Source organism: Zosterops lateralis, assembly GCF_965231275.1.
Source record: "Zosterops lateralis genome assembly, chromosome: 13".
NCBI lineage: Eukaryota > Metazoa > Chordata > Aves > Passeriformes > Zosteropidae > Zosterops > Zosterops lateralis.
The window spans coordinates 2,504,851-2,524,718 of record NC_139773.1 but is presented as its reverse complement, the minus strand read 5'-3'; the positions used below and the strand labels follow the sequence as shown (position 1 = coordinate 2,524,718).

General features: G+C 44.5%; 1 protein-coding gene across 1 annotated transcript in view; it reads left to right on the top strand.

Moving 5' to 3' along the window:
• Nucleotides 1–19,868, top strand: part of NEO1 (neogenin 1) — a gene marked incomplete at its 5' end in the record, with an annotated part of 164,839 nt that overhangs the window by 61,052 nt on the left and 83,919 nt on the right. Inside the window, 3 exons of the mRNA XM_083871015.1 lie at nucleotides 7,241–7,516; nucleotides 11,426–11,579; nucleotides 18,168–18,304. Coding sequence (XP_083727141.1) covers nucleotides 7,241–7,516; nucleotides 11,426–11,579; nucleotides 18,168–18,304 — 567 coding nt within the window. The remainder of the gene's footprint in view (nucleotides 1–7,240; nucleotides 7,517–11,425; nucleotides 11,580–18,167; nucleotides 18,305–19,868) is intronic.

Sequence of the window (19,868 nt, the reverse complement as noted above, 5' to 3'; positions counted from 1 at the left end):
TTCTTTGTGCTTTGTTTGTCTGCTGTTCTGTCAACCTTCAAGCACTCTGGTTTTCCAGCTCTCTTTGCAATTCACGCATCCCGAGGAGTTCGCAGTGAAATTGTTGCTTATTTCCTGTCTCTAAATGCCTGTTGTCAGGTACCAGCTGTCTTTGTCACTGTCTATAGAGTTGCCTCTAAAAGTTTTTCAGATCTTTCCTTTCTTCCAGTTTTGTGATAAATTTATCCTGACAGTCCTCTCTGTGCATTAATCTTCTTTGAATAGCTTGTTCACATGAGCTTCCGTAATTGATAGCCTCTCCTGGAACGAAAATTATTTAACCTGTCAAGCTCTTTTCTTTCACCACAGCCTTCGGATCTTACTCTTCTTTTGTTATGGCTCTCGATTTTGTTTTAGAAAGAGTAATTGTGAGCCTGTAGGGTTCTTATTTTTAGGCAGTCTATTGATGAAGACCTGAAGTTCCTTAAATGATGAGGCAATCTGTGTGCCTTATCTTTAGGGCCTCTCTTGAAATCCCACTGGGCTTTCATTGGTCTTGCTATTAGAATGATCTTCAACAGCAGCAAATAAATGACTCCATGGTTTGCATGCCCTCAGTTAATTTTTTCTGGCATTAGAATGTTGTTTTGGCTGTTTCTTGGTGTCTGTGGAGATCAGATTCACTGTGGCTGCTGCAGCTTTTCCGGCTGCTCCTGGAGCTTTTGTGTTGTTTGGCCCTTGAACTGCCAGTCCTGTCTCCAGTTTGCATGATACTATTTCACCTCATCCATCAGCAGATCAGTTTTTTCTGTTTGTCTGTGCCATTCCTTGCAGCACTTCATGAGCTTGACTGTGTGCTATGGACTGACCTCACTCCTACTGCTTTTCTTGTAGCTGTGGTTGTCAGTAGTGACCTCTGTATCTTTGAAGATCTTCATTCAGTCATTTTGTTGCTCCCATTTCATTCCTGAAATAATTCTTTTTTTGATCTCTTTTTGATATCACCTAACTAGAATTTGGATTCGCTTGTTTTGCCATGTAGAACATCATATTATGCTGATATGTTTTCCTTCTCCAAACACCCTCTAAAATTTTTGGACGTGTAGTAGATATAAGGGAGAAATTGTTCCCTGTGAGGGTGATGAGGCCCTGGCACAGGGTGCCCTGAGAAGCTGTGGCTGCCCCTGGATCCCTGACAGTGTCCAAGGCCAGGTTGGACAAGATTTTGTGTAATATTTTGCTGTTTCTCACTGTTTTTGTGCTGTTTTTGTGTACCTTCCCATGTCAGATAATCAAGCTTGAAAGGGACCTTGGGACATCTGGAGTTGAGTTGTTTGTTCAGGACAGCTCTGAGGTGCCAGCAGGTCACTCGGTGTGTCATTGTATGTGACAGTAGCTGTGTCTGTGTGTGTCACTGATGTGTCCAGTGACATTTTCCTCTCCCTTCATTCAGGCCAAGGGACATTGTTTTTGATCAGCACATACCATGTTCATACTGTCAGAGCTGTGTTTAACCAAGTCAGGATTCTGGTTATGCACTGACATTTCTCATTTGTGTTCTGTGTTCCATACACTTCCCACTTCTGTTCAGCCAGCAAGGACATTTGGTAGGTTTTCCTCTCTCCATGTTCTAGTCCTTGTAAAAATCCTCTTCCCTTCCCTGAGGAGTTGTCTCCTGCCTGGATTTTTGGTTCCATTCTCCCCTGTCTGGTGTGCCTAAAGCAAGGGGGGAGAATGATGTGCTGCTTGGTGTTTGTAGCAAGGACTGGAAGCATCTGGCCTTATCCTGATTCAGGTGGTGCTGGACTTGTGTTCTGCAGGAGTGTTTGTAATTACAAAGTCTGCTCCATGTGCCAGTGAGATCTATGAAATATGTCTCATTAGCAGGAGTGTATTTTAAGCCGTTTCACACCTCTGCCACTCCAACAAATGATGCTGAATAATGTTGGAGAGAAGGAGCTGTGATAATTTAATGAAGTGTCCACAGATGGCTGGACTTATTAATTTTTTAGCAGGGTTGGGGTGAGTAGCTGCTGCACTAACAAAATAGGCGGCATCGTTGTGATCCGCTGTGTTGCTGAAGGGTAGCAGATGTTGGAGCTGTCCTGACAATAGGGGATCGTGTTCCCATTCTCCAGTACCTCCTTGTGGTGCTGAAATCTCCACACTTCCCAAGAGGCTGTTTGGGGAAAGGAGTCATAGTTATGGATTTGTCATGAGTTCAAATTCGATCAGGCAGACAGGAATGGGGGAGAATTCAAGTGACTGAAAATTGTGAGCAGTTTGTGGGATCGTTCACAGGCTAGTTGGATGAATTTCAGACTGAGAGTGGAAGCTGTAGGGTGGAATATTTGGAGCTAGTGCTGCTGGAGTTAGTTTAGAGTTGGGTCAGTCAGGAGAAACTTGAATAAAAGTTAACTCTGGGCAGCAAGGGCTTTTCACAGATGGTATCCAGGAGGGAACAGGATGGAAACTCTGCCAGCTGCTCCTGTGCTTTACTTTTTCCATATTGGAGTAGAAGCAGGGGAAAAAACAGAAAACATTTGCTGAGCACATCGAGATGTCACAGGAAGGCCCGAAACCAGCTTTGGGAAAATGTTAATTGCACCAACATATGTGATATGTGTGTGTTTAGAGCAGTTTAATGCCTGTACAAAGTGTTCTCTTCAATTACAGTCAGAGCAGTGGCAACAGAGGGAGGACACACTTGAGAAAAACAGAGACTTTTGACCACTCATACAGCCCTGCCACAGGCAGGAAAAGGGGGTTCCTCCACAGCTTCCTCTTCCCTAGAAACAAGGAAATGGTTCTCTTTTCTCAGTTTCCTTTTGTGGTGTTGATTTGGTGAGAAGGGTCCCAAAAGGGTTGGTAGGACTCTGTGGGCATTAAAGGTGTGTATGGCAGTGACATCCATGTTAAACAGAGCAGTGTTTGCAGCATTGCTGACAGGCTGCAGAGCAGGGGCAGGTGTGACTCTGGAGTTACTACACTCAGGTGAGCAAATCGTTCAGTAATGGTTGATAATGAAGGCTTTTTTCCTTTCAGTCTCCTTGGAAATGATTGGCACTGGCTGCAGTCGCAGGGAGGCTGCTGAGCTAGATTGGCATCTGGCTCAGGGCAGTGAATTCCCTGATTCTGCAGACTCCAGGAGATGAAATACTGGCTCCATTGAGGGCAGGAGACTACAGCCAGAATTTTAACCATCTGTGTTTTCCAGGAGCATGGGAATTATTGCTCTTCTAGGCACATCTTTTTCAGAAATGGAGACAATGGGCCACAAATCTCAGTAATGCCGAGACTGGGAATGCTGATTGAATGCACCACATTTGCATTAATAGATTGTTCATTCACATTCCTACCATTGCTCTGGGCTTGGATGAGGGGAAGGGAGAGACAAAAGGGAAGGAGAAAAGAGGGACAGAGTTGATTTCCCCAGCTTCTCTGTCATTTGCATTGTCCTGGCAGAAATGAGGGGTTTGGATGTGTCTAATCCCTGTTATATGCATGTGAGTGCCCTGTTGCTTATGTGTTCTCCTGCCTCTGTTTAGAGAACTTTCCAAATGGAAAATCATCCTTCCTAAATTGAGTTTATTAACCTGAATTCTTGCTAGGTCAGTAGTATTTTCCTTTAGTGTCCTAAAATCGATACTTAATGTATGTGCACTGCCACAGAATGATTAATGTGTGTACAAACATGAAAAAATTGTCTTCAATGTCAGAAGCCCGAAGTGTCATTTATCATGACATTCATTTACCCAAAGATGGGCTGATGTCTGCAACACAGGGCTGCTTCCTCAGGAATGTATCTTCCATCCCTGGCAGTGTCCCAGGGCAGGTTGGATGGGGTTTGGAGCTATCCTGGGATGGTGGAAGGTGTTCCTGCCCATGGCACTGGATGGGCTTTAATGTCCCTTCCAACCCAAACCATCCTGGGATTCCGCTCCTCATTGGAACTTCTTACTCAGCCTTCTTGATTGAAGCATTTGGGAAATACAAACCACTGAGCAAAAAGTAGCAACTTGTGAGAAATTTAACTTTAAAAATGGTTTTAGAAGTGTTTGTAGTTTAAATAGACTCAATTGGCTGACATGGTAATGCCTTTAAAAATGATTGTGGAAAGTTCAGGGCATGCTGGCTTAGAAGTTGATTGATATTTTGAAGAGAGCAGCTCTGTAATGGAAAGGTTCTGGGCTGGGAGATGAAAGGGTATTTTCTAGTGGCTCACTGCTGCAGGAGGTGTGCCAGCACTCTGGGACCTGCTCCTGGATTTATAAACAGATCTCCAAATTAATAGTAATTAAGGCCTGGATTTGGAGTGCTTTTTATAGTGCATCATGATTGTTCTGTGGTTGTTTGTTGGCTAAAGCAAAGGGTCCTCCTCCACAATGGAGGCTTTTAAGCAGTGCAAATTGCCAATAATTGTAGAATAAGAGAAAATTACTCTTTAGGACAAAATTATAGGCTAAGTTAAAATGTATATTTTAAAACCACACAGGACTGTGATGAAATACAGGTTTTAGTGGTGTTTAAGATGACTTGGAAAATGAACTGTGATTTCATTTCTAGTGAGTAATGAAACCATCTTGAATAAAGCTTATTTAACCTCAGTGGAGCACTTGCACACAACAGAAGGCACAAGGTCTGTCTTGTCCAGGAAATGAACAGTACTTGTAAGGGAATAAAGCATATTTGAGCTGTATGTGAGAGATTGAAGGGCTTCAGTCCTCCAGGAATGTTCTTGCTTGTGCTTGAAGTAGCCAGTGTGGGGCTGTACCAGTGGGAGCAGAGATGGCAACAGGTGAGGTGAAAACAGGAGTCAGGGGGTCACCTGGCTAAAGGAGACCCAGGATTCCCTCCCAGGCTGGGGAAAGAACTGCCTTAATATGGAGGGCTCCTAATAAGTGAGAATATTGAGAGAGATAAGAATCAGAGGTAATTATGAGCATTTAATGGGTTCTGTCAAGAAGGAGATTTTCAGAAAGGACAGATGCCTCAGAGACTGGAGTTCAGAGGCTCAGGGTTAACAGACTCATCAGCTGTAAGAACAACCTATTTACCCGCTGAATTAGTGAGCGTGGCAAACGAGGAGACCTTGTTACCCTTGCTGTGGCCTTCATGGTCTCACAGGAAAAATTAAATAATGCTCCAGACTGACTAATGATGGACCTTCTGAGCACAGTGTGCAAAGTCAGGCAGGTGCAGAGATACCTTGGGATTGTGCTGGGACAGAGGGATGGGTCATTCAGGAGAGGAAAAGGTTACTTGGGTTCTAGGATTGATTGTGCAGAGCCACTGAGATGGTTCCATCTTTTGGGAGGATCTTTTCAGTAGAGAGAGAAGCAGTTTTGTAATATTTCTGTGGATGTTTGTGATGTTAAATTACTCCAGGCACCGGGGTTTGTCTTTCTGCCAGGAGTGCTTGGTGAGAAGGGCAGGAGGCATTGGGGGTCAGTTGGAGCAAAGGAGGTTCTGACTGGGTTTGAAGAAATTCTGCTCCATGAGGCAGAACAGGTTGCCCAGGAGTTGTGCAGTTCCCACCCTTGGGGATTTTTGAGGTCTGGCTGGACAAATCCCTCAGTAACCAGCTCTGACCTTGTAGCTGACTCTGCTCTGGCTGGGTCCCTTCCTTCCAAAATTATCCTACCATTCTGCAGCTTTCAAGGTGGATAGGCTGTTAGGGGAATGAGGGAGAGAAACTAAAGATTTTGTAGCTTCATTAAGCAGAAGGAAAGTTAAAAGAAAGAAGTTGGATTTTTTTGTTTCTGTGAATACCTTGGAGGGACTGGTGGATAAATATCAAAGATGCAAAATAATACCAAAACAAGGTCAAGATCAAAGGACCACAAGTTGGTTGGAAGTACACTGGGAGGGGAAACGAGAAACAGAGAGTTTCTCAGAGGAGTGAAGTTATGGAAGGAGTCCCCAGGTGGGACTCTGAGAGGGAAGAAAATATGTAACAGTTGGAGATGAACTGTACAGGGTTATGGAAGGAACTTGACAGAAGTGATTTATATGTTAGGAATCTCCTCTTGTTAGGATTCAGTCTGGCTGTCCTGCAGTATTGGTCCTTCTACTGGTACATTCCCAGTGTATTTATGGTAGGAATTAAGTGAGACTTATGGAAACAGGGGGTTGAACTGTGGCAGATTTGATCATTTCCCTCTGCAGAATACTTAAGATGGGTTGACTGTGGCTGGCTGCCCATCCAGCTGTGCCCTCACTCTGCTCCTCAGCAGGATGGAGAGGAAATGAGATTAAAGTTACTGAGCCAAGATGGGATCACTCCCAGTTACTGTAATGGCAGAACAATCCTGACTTGCAGAAAATAAATTTAATTTCTTGACAACTAAAGTAATTTGAGTGGTAAGAATACAAAAAACCAAACTAAAGCACCTCTGCTCCCTGTTTTCCAGGTTCAACTCCCTGCCTTCATTCCCAATTCTTCAGCCTCATGCTCTCCCCTGGTTTCCCCAGGGTGCCACCCAGAGCTGCTTTTCCTCCTCTCCCTCTTCCTCCTCCAACCTGTCCACTCCATGACTGTGCTTCACACTTCCATCCCTGCTGCCTTGTGGTTTTCCCTGTCTTGGGTGTGCTTTATGGATGTGCCCCCAGCTTCACTCCATGGAACCAGCTCAGCTGTGTCCTCAGCCTCTTCCCACAGCTCTCCCAAGGTTTGGCCTCCCCAGCCCAACTCTGAAGCCATTAAGTGGGTTCTGGGTGTTTCTGGAGAGCATTTTTATGGAAAAGGTGAGACGAGTTGTGCCATCCTGTTGAGTCAGCTCTGTGATGTGCCCTGGAGGAAATCTGGTCTCTGGCCACCCTGAGAATGTTCATGTGCAAATATTTATCTCAATATTTACCTTTGGCACTGCCCAGAGGCTTTTGTAGCTGGAGGTGTAAGTGAAGGTGCTGTGTAGGCTGCATTGTAGGAGCCGTGGCTGCCCTTGGATCCCTGGAAGTGTCCCAGGCTGGACAGGGCTTGGAGCACCCTGGGATGGTGGAAGGTTTCCCTGTCCATGGTGGGGAGTGGATGAGCTTTAAGGTCCCTTCCAACCCAAAGCATTCTGGGATTCTGTGATTATTGGGTTTGTTTGCCTTTACACCATCCGCATCTAGCATTGTCCTATCAGCTGTTAAAGTTTTTAAAGAGTTGGGAGAGCAACTTAACTTTTCAAAAACGACATTCTTGAGTCTTGACTCGCCCTTCCAAGCTTTGCCGTCACGATGAGAACATCTCACACACGCTGTTCTTTCCCTGCAGGTCTGCCCAGGTTCACGAGCCAGCCGGAGCCCACGTCGGTGTCCCGCGGGGCCAGCGCGGTGCTGGGCTGTGAGGTGTCTGCGGAGCTGGTGCCGCTGCTGCGCTGGGAGCGCGACCGGCAGGCGCTGCCCCCCGACCCGCGGCTGCTGCAGCTGCCCACGGGGGCCCTGCTGCTCACCAACGCCTCTGACAGCGACGCGGGGCTCTACCGCTGCGCCCTCGACACCGGCGGCGCCCCCAAGTACAGCGACGAGGCCGAGCTCAGAGTGCTGCCAGGTACCGCTGCTGCTGCTGTGTGCCGAGCTCGTCCGGGGCTGCGCGGCCTCGGCTCCTCGGGGATGGAGCTGGAGACACTCACAGGCTGCCTTTGCATGTTTAATGGTTCTGCTTTTGGGGAAAACAGTTTTAAAAGCCACCAGTAATACACTTCCATTGATACAAAGAGGCAACCGACTGTTTCTTTGAATATAAACATTTGGGGACTTCTACATTTTTTCAAGTTGAATCCCATATCTCAAACCCTGTGGAAGCTTCCCCAGAAAAACTGGTACTTAGTGTGTTTCTCTTGGGATATTTAAACTTAAGGTGTTTTTACTTCTTCTCATATTCAGAAAGTTCTGACCATCTAAACATTGGCACCTTTGGAGAAGTCTCCAACTCAAGGTCTTTGTCCACAGGCCCTGAGCTCTTCACAGTGGTTGGAAATAGGCTGGAGACAATCACAGGCTGCCTTCCCATATTTAATGGTTCAGCTTTTAAAGCATTTTGGGGAAAACATTTTTAAAAGCCACCAGTAATGCACTTCCATTGATACAAAGGGGCAACCAACTGTTTCTTTGAATGTAAACATTTGGGGACTTCTACATTTTTTTCGGGCTGAATCCCATGTTTCAAACCCTGTGGAAGCTTCCCCAGAAAAACTGGTGCTTAGTGTGTTGCTCTTGGGATATTTAAATTTAAGGTGTTTTTACTTCTTCCCATATTCAGAAAGTTCTGACCATCTAAACATTGGCACCTTTGGGGAAGTCTCCCAGGGCAAGGTCTTTGTCGCAAGTCCTGAGCTCTTCACAGTGATTGGAAACAGGCTGGAGACAATCACAGGCTGCCTTCCCATGTTTAATGGTTCAGCTTTTGAGGCATTCTGGGGGAAGACTTCTTCAAAAAAAACCCCAGTAATATACTTCCATTGTAACATGATACAAAGAGGGAATTGACTGTTTCTGTGAGTTTGGGGATTTCTAAGTTTCTTGGGTTCAATCCCATGTTTCAAACCCTGTGGAAGCTTCACAAAGAAATTGATGCTTAGTCCATTGCTCTTGGGATGCTTAAGCTGAGGTGCCTTTAATTGTCCCAATATTCTGAAATTCTGATTGTCTAAGCAGTGAGACCTTTTGGGAAGTCTCCAACCCCCAGAGGAGGTGACATTTTATTTTGGAAGGTTCAGCTTTGCCTGTTGTGCTGAAATGTTGAGATATTTTTGTTAGAACAGAAGTCCAGTGCTGATGTAAACTGTTGGCACATTCAGTGTGTTCTGTTCCCAGTGATACCACCAGCTGTTCTAATACAAAGGTTTGAAGAGTGACCAGAAATAGGACAGGAATTTGGGTCATGCTTTCCCAAACTAGGGGAACACAGGCTGTTTTTCAGATGAGGTTCCTTAATTGTTCCCAGAGCCATCTCTTCTGGGTTAGTCTCCATGTTGGAATTCTCATTCAGTCGTTACTCTTGAAGAGCTGCTGTAGGGAGTTGCTGGGTTTCCATCTCAGGAAGCTCTCAGGGCTGGATAATGTTGGGGTTGGCCTGACCTGGTGTGGGCACATTCAGGGTCCCTTTCAAGGAATAGTTCTGTTTCTTGTGACTATGGCCCTTCTCTACTTGAAATACTAAATTACTCCATGAAACACCCCAATTTTTACAATTATAGCCCTCTTTGAAATTGGGGTGCTGGAAATGAATCATGCTTAAAGTAGGACTTAAAGTTCTTTAGCCTTTTCAAAGCCTCATCTCTTCTCCAACTAAGGATACAGGGTTTGAAGAAAAGCACTTTTGGAAAAGATGCTTGACTGAATTCCTGTAGTTTAGATTGCCTTCATGTTTCTGCAACCCTTCAAATGCTGAGGATTTGGCTGATTTTTTTTTTTTGTTTTTGGAAACTGGAGATATCTTGAAAACTTCCATATTACACTGATCTTTTGAATTCTTTTAGCTCCAGCTGTAGTTTCCTTGCTTTTGTGATGTTTTGCTGAAAATGATGAAATAGAGCTGTGTTAGGGAGTTCAAATGGTGCTGTTTCTTTGCTCCATCAGGAATCCAAAAGTATTGATAGTGAAGTTTGGTAAAATCCCTCCCAGCAGACTTTTTTTAGAAAGTGGGATTAAGCTGTTGAAGGGAAAGCTCCCTTAGTCTTGAGCCGCCCCGTAATTGATTGTTTGGCCTGAGAAGTATTTGAAAGAAGGATTTGAATTAATCTGTTCTTTATTCAGTTTATTCCCCTTTTAAATGGTTATCTGATGTGTGGCTGACAGTGAACCCACCACTGCTTCCCAGGCTTTGAAACACACCCAGCACACTCCTGCATCCCAGGGATTTGCATCCCCAGACAATGTTCTGCTGCTTAAACCTTCTGCTTTGTCTGATACCAGGCTGCCACTGAGCAGGAGGATACATTTCTGAGCTCTGCCTCTTCACAGTGCGTGCTTTCAAACATGGGGCTGCAAGGGGAAAATGTCACTTAATTTTGGGATCCAGTTTCCATTTAACTGTGAGCTGAACTCCCTTCTGGGAGCTTAGAGCACTTGGAGTTGTGTCTGCAGGGAATCATCGCAGTTCCTCTCTGTGTAAGGATGGCAGCCTGGAGATGTTGTATCCTTGCTTTGCAGCCTGGCTGGCTCCATGTGCTGCTCCAGGTCCCTGTCATTCTGTTATTCCCTGTGCACAGCAGGGCAGGCAGAGCAGTTCCTGCCTGGAGTGTGGGCAGAGCTGCAGGAATGGGACTGGCTGATCCAGGACTGCTCAGAGCTTGGCTGCCTCTGCCTGCACCAACTCCCACACGAGATTTCCACCTGTTCTGCTTCCCCCAAATGTCCTGGCACCTCCTCGTGTTGTGCCTTGGAGCTCGTGTGCACCCTGAGCTCAGTGCTGGGAACACTTGCTATTATTTTTAGTGTTTTGAGCTGAAGAACACCAAAACAACAACTTCCTGCAATCCCTGAGAGTATCACCTCGGGCCCGAGTGAGAGAGAAGCCAAATATGTGTGTGATGAGATGCAGAATGTGCTTCATTCAGGGAGCAGGAGTAGTGTAGGTACAGAATACTCTGTCCCCATTTTAGGTGGGCAGAAATAGTTTGAGGCCTTTTCCACTTGTGGAGCTTTGCTGCCATAACACCTCCAGACACTCGTCAGGGTGCTGCCAGTGCAGGAATCAGTGCAGGAATCAGTGCAGGGTCAGCAGGGGTTACTCAGCCCAAACTGCAGCTGCTCTGTAGAACTCACTTCCTCTGGGTACAGTCCAAGGCACAGACAGAGGGGGCACACTGTATTAGGGACTGAATAAACTTCACTTGGCTTGTGCTTCTTCTTAAGGATGGGAAGAAAAAAGAACAAACCCTTCTCCATCTTACTTTGGAGGATTCCCTGTTTTCATAAGGATGGAAAGCCATGGGTGGAGCATTTTTATTTTGTGTAACTTCAGCATGCATCTTCCTTGGTGGTTGTATTTTACTTGGGGTCAGTCACTGCTGCAGTAATTTAATTTTCCAGCCTGTAAAAGCACTTCCTCAGGCAGCTCCCTGATGAAACCCAAGGCTCGCTGGACAAACTCAGACTTGTTCCTTTCTTTCCTAAATCTCTGCTACCTGCTGGAAGTTCCAGTTTCAGGGCTGTAGTTTGGAGCTGGAATAGTTTCCCAGGGAGTTGGAAGAGTGAGGATCCCAAAAGTAGGGAATCACTTTGCATGTCTGGAGGAAATGGTTACAAGGCTGGGAGAGGCTCTGACAGAGGCTGTGGGTGAGGTGGGGATGGAATCCTCCGGAGGAAAGGTATAGAGGTATTATTTCATTTGTGATTTTCTTTGGCTGGTTGGCTTTTGGTTCGGGGGGGGGGGGGGGGGGGGGGGTGGTGGTGTTTAACATGACCATCTCCTGGTTCTGCATCTGGTGGCAGCTGTGTCCTGTGCTGTTTGCAGATGCAGAGGAGCAGCAGAGCCTGGCCCTGCTGAGGTCGCCCTCGTCCCTGACGCGGCTGCCGGGGCAGAGCGCCGTGTTCCCCTGCGTGGCTGAGGGGTTCCCACCTCCCCACATCAGGTGGACAAGGAATGAGGAGGAGCTTCCCACAGATGGGTGAGTATGGGCTGACAGCCCTGTCTTTGTCTGATGGCAGGAATCCAGCTGGAGCCAGGATTTGGGATTAGTGCACACCTTCCTTTGGGTTTGAAACCTGAAAAGCAGAGGCTGATCGCAGATGCTGGAGGGCTTCAAGGTGCAGTGTTGGGATTAGGGAGGTAGTTCAGAAGACTTTGGAACAGTCTCAGGGTAGTTTTTTGCAGCCATTAGAAGCCAACAAATCTCATCTGAAGCAGGGAGGTTATTAAGAATAGATTACTTTTAGATTGGCACTGGAGTAGAAGCAGCAATTAAGGGAATAAGGAACTGTAGGAAAAGGAGGATGACTGGGGGTGTTCTGAGTGTGAAGCCCTGCACTCATTCTTTCCACAGTGGAAATGTCCACTCTGTGTCAGAATGTCCCACAGGAATTGAAGAATAAGTGCTTAAAGGAAAATGACACATTTTCTCATTAAAACAGAATACTAAAAGGGTAGACATGATGGCAAAAAATCAGTGAGCTTTCAGAGATGTACTGAGTGAAAAGTTATACATTGTCATTGCTGGTGTAGTCAGTTAGAATAATGTGGTAGAAAATCTATATTAAAAAAGGCAGAACAAATCTTATCCAGCCCATTTTTGTTGATGTAATGAACGTACTTCCTAGACCCAGGATTACAAACAGATATTTGAATGTTTTCCATGTCCCTCAAAGTCAGCAGTGAGATTAATGGGGAGCCAAGTTAATCATGGAACAAGGAGTGGTAAATTGTGGTGTGGCTGACACAGAAAGCAGCCAGAACAATGCTCAAGTCTCTGCAGCACCAGGGATATAATATATCTCTTTTTTGGCAACTCTTAAATTAAAAGAATCCAGGGGCTGGTAATTTGAACTGTCTTTGATGGGAGGCTGCTGTGGGAAATGACAAACAGCCCCTGAGAGATGGTGCTGTGTCAGTGTGAAGGCACATGATTTAAATTCAGGGGTTTTTATAAATGTAAGAACTCACTCCCCTACAAAAGCTGGTACAGTCTCATTAGAGCAGCACAATCAAATGGGATTAAATGGCAAAATAAATGTGCCTTGTAAGATCTGAATTTGTTTTTCTTGCATGTAAAGTGATGTCATGTCACATCTTTAGGAAGTTCTGCTGTCCCATCCTTCTCTAGGTTGTGGCACATTCAGGGCACAGGGAGGTTAAAACTCTCCTTTTATTTTCTTGATTTTTGAGGCATAAAGCCCAGATTTTCCCACCACTGAATACAGTGCTGCTGATTCCCTTTGGAATTCACTTCCCTCATTCCATGAGGTTACCATGAGAACTTCTTAGGGCTTAACAGGTATTTGCTTTTTCTCATTATTCACAGTGAGAAATTATTCTGGAGGGCTGGAGCATAACATTAGTAAATACACTTGATCTTCAAATGTACACAATTTGAACCAAGTCTAACCTGATTTTTCAGAATATTTAGTGTTAGTTTTTTAGTATTTTGCCCTTTGTTATAAGAACAGGTTCCAGTTGACTTTTTTCTTCTTGCAACACTTACCTCTTCTTTTCTTCAAGTGAAATGTGTGCTCATTGTAGGCTTGAGTTTTAAGGTGAGTAAAGGTAGAAATTTGATCTTTTTCCTCTCTGTGGGGTAAATTTTTCATTGGTCCTTCAAGTGATCAAACTGAGGCAAAGCTCCCAAGTCTGCTGCTTGTGACTGTGGCTGAACAGGGCAGGGATTCAAAGAGCAGAGAACAGAAGCCTCTTAAACTCCATTTACCCTCCAGCTATTGTGTTATTGGTGTGAATAGAATAACTGGAAAATCTCCAGAAATTAAGATTCTTTGTTGGAGAAAAGCCTGCAGTTAGTGTTGCTAAATAGCTACCTTAGCTTGTTATGCATGGTCTGTTAATGTAATTACAAATTAAATCACATTTAATTTGTATTAAAATCCTCTTTTGATATAAAAGTACGACTTTCTTAGCATGGCTTTTCTTTATCCCAAGAAAAAAACGATTCTTTTTGTCTGGGCAGGTTTTAATGTCCCTTCTGCCTGGGAAAAGCTCTGCAATCCCGGGTTTGTTTATGCACACCCCCACCCCAAACATTAACATGCATATATGTAGGAATAGCCAGATATTTTGGGATATTTCTCTGTATGTGTCTAGGCTTAGGAAACGAAACTCAGACAGCATGGGCAGGTTATCCCTAATTTTAACCCCTTGTTAAAACCCCTTATTTTTACTTCTGTCATAACTGTGCTAATTAATACAAAATAGAATTTTTGCCTTTCAAGTTGTATTCCTAGGGAGAATATGGATAGGAGCCTGTATTTATAGGAAAGAGATGAATTCTAAGGATAGGGAGTGGTGAGGTTTTGGTATTAAATATTTGTTATAAGATCTGGAGAAAAGGAAAGGCAATTAAATTTGATGGATTATTTGTTGAAGACTGCAATAAGATTTATGTTAATGGATAAATATGAGTAAACTTGAGTGATGGCAGCCTTGGCAGTTGTTCAGACAGCCTGTAATGCAATATATTGTGAAATTAGTTGCTGTGATAAAATATTTTCCAAATTAATGTGAGAGAGAAGGAAGCTTTGGGTGTTGGGTGAGAAATGGAAGCTAACTCAGTGCTCCAAGTTTCCATTGGAACAAGGTTCTTAGAACTCCAAGGAATCCTTCTAAACACATTAACTTGAAGATTTTTAAAGAAATCTGATGGAGAGATTGCTGACATCTTGATTTTCCATAAAGAATGCCACTAAAGACTGAGAAGCTTTCCCTTGAATTGGTTCACTGGTCCAGCTTGTAATCTTCATATTTTGTAGTTTCCCCAAAACTCCCCTGTCTGTAAAGAAAGGAAAAGACTAAACCCTGCTCTAAGTTGAGATGTAGCTCCAATTTAGAGCTCCAAAATCCAAAGGAAGGCTCCAGCCTTGTGTGATCCATGGTGGAAGGTGGGCACTGGTTGGTCTTGACCATTGGCACATGGACAGATGCCATCCCTGGGCTCAGCACTGGGAATATCCCCCTGCTTTTCCAGCTGGATTGGCTCCATGCACCCCCAGTCAGTAGTATCTCTGCCAGGAATGTGGAGAATGCTGAGGGAAATGGAAGGAAGCAGGGAAGGCACTGAAGTGTGAAGTTATTGGAGTAAATCTTAGGCCCTTTATGGAAAACTTCCTAAAGTAAGATGTCCTGTAGTGTCAGCACTGCTTGGTACAGAAGGTTGGAATGGAGGTGTTACATTCAGGCTGAGTAGCTCTTCAGGTTTGGAGCCTTTCTTTCCTAGTGAATATTTTTTATTTCAGTCTCTAGTCTGGCTGAGGATCCTGCTGTGTGAAGGGTCTGTTCTTCAGCAAGTGCAGGACTCAATTTGTGCTTTTGACAATTCCTGACTTGGAAAGAGAAGTTCCAGGTGACTGCCCAGGTAGATTTGTCCCCAGAGCTTGGGACACAGGCACAGAGAAATGTCTGGAAGATGATCTGCTCTGAAAACTTTGCAGTGTGTGGGTCAGTGTGTGCTCCAACAGCATCTATTGTGTATCTTCATTTATACTGTGACATGTCTGTGGGAGAAGGAACAAATGCAGGTACCACAGAAAAAGCTGCAGTAGCTGAGCTGGTTCAGCTGAAACTAAACCATTGAAAGGACTTGAGCAATAACATTTGAATGTCTGTAAAGTCCAGCAAGCTGTGCAGCAGGTTTGCACTGTTCAGTTTAGCAAAATTCCTTGTAATTGAAGAACTCCTGCAGAAACATGGTTGTCCAGGTAATAAATACTTTCCTACAGTGAGGGGATGACAGCTGAGGGCACTTGTGCCATGTTCATGTCTGCTCTGCTGGCTGTGCTCACATGGAGTCAGTGATTGTATGATCATCATGTCCACATTTTCTAAAGCAAGGTTTTCCCACAGATGTGTGATATTCTCATTATTACACATTTCTGTTTGCAGGGTTCTGAGTCATTGGTACACTTGCCCAGCTCAGGAAAGGTTAAGCATAACAGAGTAATTACAGAGATTTTTCTGGTAGTAGATCCTACAAAATAATCTAATTTACTGTCTAATTTTATCTGCTGTACTTACTGAGACAGCAAATAGATTATAAGATGTTTGGGGAATAGTAATTTAAAAGAGGGAAGAAAGGCCCAAACCTCAGGGTATAAGTGACAGTTTGACTACAGTAAATTAATAAAGGCTCACTACATTTTGTGATAATGAAACACAAAGAGCCTGTGAGTGAGGCATCCAGAGCAGCTCAGTAATTGTATGTTATGGGGTGCAAGTGAGGGCTGTATGGAATGCATATAAAAGGCTGGAATTTGATTTTCCTCTTCCCTGACATCTGAGTGATCAATCTTTGTTGTTTTTAATGACACTTCAAATTATGTTATCACTTTTATATTAAGCTGATTCTTTGTCTCCAGTGTCTGAAATCCGATTGCTTCACTCTTTTGTGAAAATGCTTCATTGTCCTTAGAAAATTAAGATGTTTTGCTTTATTACAAAAGCAGCTTTCCTTTAAGGCCAGGATTTTTCCACGGCTGATTCATACAGAGGGAACCACCAAGGAGTCTGGCAGATTAGTTGTTTCTTCCATTAAACTTCCACTGAATCACCTATTGGGAAATTGAATTCGGCTCTGGGTTTTCTGGAGGAAAATAATCAAAGGGAATATAAACATGGCACATATTGAGATGGCTGAACAGGAGAATTCCCATAAATATTCCAATACTACAAGTAGTCTGTGAGATCCCCTAGGACAAACTAAAGTGACAAGGAGGAATAGTTTTTAATAGTTTTAGTAACATCTTCACTGCTGGCAGTAACTTCCAGAGGCTGGCAGTGGGAAAGGAGCATCCTAAGGCACCTGTTGCTTTTAGAAGGTAACAGTGGATCTCCTGGAAAAGGCATTAATGTCCTCAAAATATCATGGACATGCTGATGGCCTTGGATCATTCCTTCAGGATGTGACAGTGGCAGTTCTTGGGGCACAGCTCCTTCCCTGCTCCTGTCCCCCTCTCCCTGGCAGATCCAGCTCCCTGCTTTCGTCCCAGCCCGCAGCACATTTCTTGCTGCAAGAACAAAAAGTCAAAGCAGCTCTTTTACATAATAAAAGAAGGTAGGAAATTTCATGGGTGCATGTGTCAAGGTCCAGGCTTGTCTTCCTCGGGTGTTTTTCTTTAGGCCTGGTTTTAGAGCATGTCTGAAGTGCCATTCCCAGCCAAGCCTGGGACATTTTTCCCAGCATTTGGGAAACTCTTAATAGGATTTTTCAAACTTGTATCTTCACTCAAATTCCCTGCACTTCTTCCAAGCCACCAAGTCATGTACAAATTTGTGTCAGGTGAGGGGCTGGAGGCTGAGGGTGCTGCACTGAGTATGAAGTGCCACCTTTATCTGCCCCATTTGGCAGGAAAATCAGATAGATTATGAGGGCTGGGTTAGAAACCCTTCCCTGCCCTTTGCAGGTTAGAGAGGGAGGTGCTGTTCTTTGTCACCTGATGAATCTGTATTTTGAATTTCTTTTAACCTGTATCTTATTCTGAAGTATTTAATCTCTCAGGGATGGCTTACCTTTTCACAGAAATTCAATTCCTGTACATTGTATAATGTGCATTGCTGTCCTTGTGTTGTAAAAGCACAGTCTCTCCTGTTTTACTTCCCTCAGCTTTCCAAGCAGTCAGTCATTCCAGCTGGAACTGCAAAATGCCTTTTTTTTAATTATGTGATTACAATACCTCATTTTTCTTCAGTTCTGACTGCTCTTGACTAAATACCTTGGATCACATTAAATTAAGAACAAGTGAAGCTGCAAGTGCAGAAAGATGAGCTGCTATTGTGGAATTGATAGGGTTGAACTTAATTTTCAGTGTGGGATGTGATGGTGTAATTATAAACTCCACTGTGTCCCACACTGGGGTGGTGTCTATGGAATGACAGTGTCCCTGTGTGTGCAGGTCTGGCCAGGGGTGGATCCCAGGGATGTGGGATGTGACAGTGTCCCTGTGTGTGCAGGTCTGGGCAGGGCTGGGATCCCAGGGATGTGGGGTGTGACAGTGTCCCTGTGTGTGCAGGTCTGGCCAGGGGTGGATCGCAGGGATCTGGGGTGTGACAGTGTCCCTGTGTGTGCAGGTCTGGCCAGGGGTGGTGTCCCATGGATCTGGGGTGTGACAGTGTCCCTGTGTGTGCAGGCCTGGCCAGGAGTGGTGTCCCATGGATCTGGGGTGTGACAGTGTCCCTGTGTGTGCAGGCCTGGCCAGGAGTGGTGTCCCATGGATCTGGGGTGTGACAGTGTCCCTGTGTGTGCAGGCCTGGCCAGGAGTGGTGTCCCATGGATCTGGGGTGTGACAGTGTCCCTGTGTGTGCAGGCCTGGCCAGGAGTGGTGTCCCATGGATCTGGGGTGTGACAGTGTCCCTGTGTGTGCAGGGCTGGCCAGGAGTGGTGTCCCAGGGATCTGGGGTGTGACAGTGTCCCTGTGTGTGCAGGCCTGGCCAGGAGTGGTGTCCCATGGATCTGGGGTGTGACAGTGTCCCTGTGTGTGCAGGCCTGGCCAGGAGTGGTGTCCCATGGATCTGGGGTGTGACAGTGTCCCTGTGTGTGCAGGTCTGGGCGTTTCCAGCTGCTGCCCGGGGGGGTTCTGGAGATCCGGGACGTGGCCGAGACCGACGCCGGGACCTTCACCTGCATCGCCGAGAGTGGCAACGACACCCTGGAGGCCCAGGCTGAGCTGGCAGTCCAAGGTGGGTCAGAGATTCTAATTTTCGCATTTAATTTAATTTAATTTTCACAGAGAACACTTCTCCAGATGACTTAATACCAAGTTTATTCTATGATTGGTTCTGTGCCCCGTTAAAACCAAGCTCCCCATCACTACTGTTATAAATGTTGTTACTCTGATTTATTATCCAAACTGCTTATGATTTTTGAAATAGCCAAATGAGCAATGTCCCTATATAATACAACCTGAGGATGCTTAAAAGCTGCTCTATCTGTTCCTATAGTATTAAATGTCATATACTTGAAAGAGGACCAAGGCCACAGTTTGGCTGATCCCATCTGGAAGTCAACCTGTGGTACTGCAACCTGGTTGTCTTTGTAAAGGACATCTCTAATGCATTTTTCATAATTCTTAAATATGTTGTTGTTTTCAATGAGCTTTTGAGAAGATAAAAGCAGAGGTATTTGGTAATATGCTGGTTTATTGTGTGTGTAACTGTTTTGCTTACTCTTGCAAGCTATTTTTACCAGAAAAAGCACTGAAATATTGATAATGTAGTTTTAAAAGCATCTTACTATACATAAAAAACTAAATAAAGCAGACTGAGTAAGCAAAGGAAATAGAACTGGTAAGGAGTGGGGAAAAATTTAGATAAAAGTTTTCCTTCCTTGCTGTTCTTACATTCCATGAGGAAATCTCTTTTTTATTGATTGGACCCTAGTAGTAGTTTCCAGTTCTTTCTCTGGAGTTTCATGGCATATGCAGGGTCCTTATAAGAGTTTAACTGACTTGATTTGCTGTGGACTGTGGTGCTACAAAGTTGGTCTAAAAAGTAATTCCGAGGGGAGAAATTTATTCATTGAACATCCATAAATGAAGGGTTTTCTCTTGACAAAAGGAAGGGTTTTCTGACCAAAAGGAAGGGCTCAGACTCAATCTGGGCATGCAGAAAAGCCCACATTTTTCTTACCTTGTATCTTGGCTGAAAGCATAAAGATTTGGTGCTCTGGCTTCAGAAATACTCTGAGCTTGAGGCTTCAGAACCCTTTACAGTGGCTTCAAACAGCTCCCTGTGTGCTGTGTTTAATTCAATTCCAGCCTCTCTATTTTACAGAATTGGTTTTGTGCTTTATGGGCAGTGACAGCAATTAATAACAGTAATGATATGATGCAATTAAGCAGGTCATAGATAAAGCTGAGAAGAGCCTCAGTGCAGGACATCCAGCCAGGTCACCTGGGGATGAAAGTGAACTGAAGACAATTCTTTTGCTCTTTATCTGAAATTGTAAAGAATTTCTTCATTTGGTTGTGAAGATTTAGAATGTGTTCTGCCAGACCTTCCATGCTGATTTTTTGTTATATACCTGGCACTGGAAAGAAAATCATTTATGGTCGAATATTAAAATAGATTAAAGATTCTACAGAGTGCATTTTGGATAGTGACATTTCTGATTTTACTTCTTAGTTCTAATCTGAATTCTCCTTTCCTTGAGAGGTCACTGTAGGGAGTAATTGTATTTCTGCATTACTGTAGTTTGGTGCAGGGTTGAATAGCTTGAATAACTGTTACCTGATCCTTGGATCAT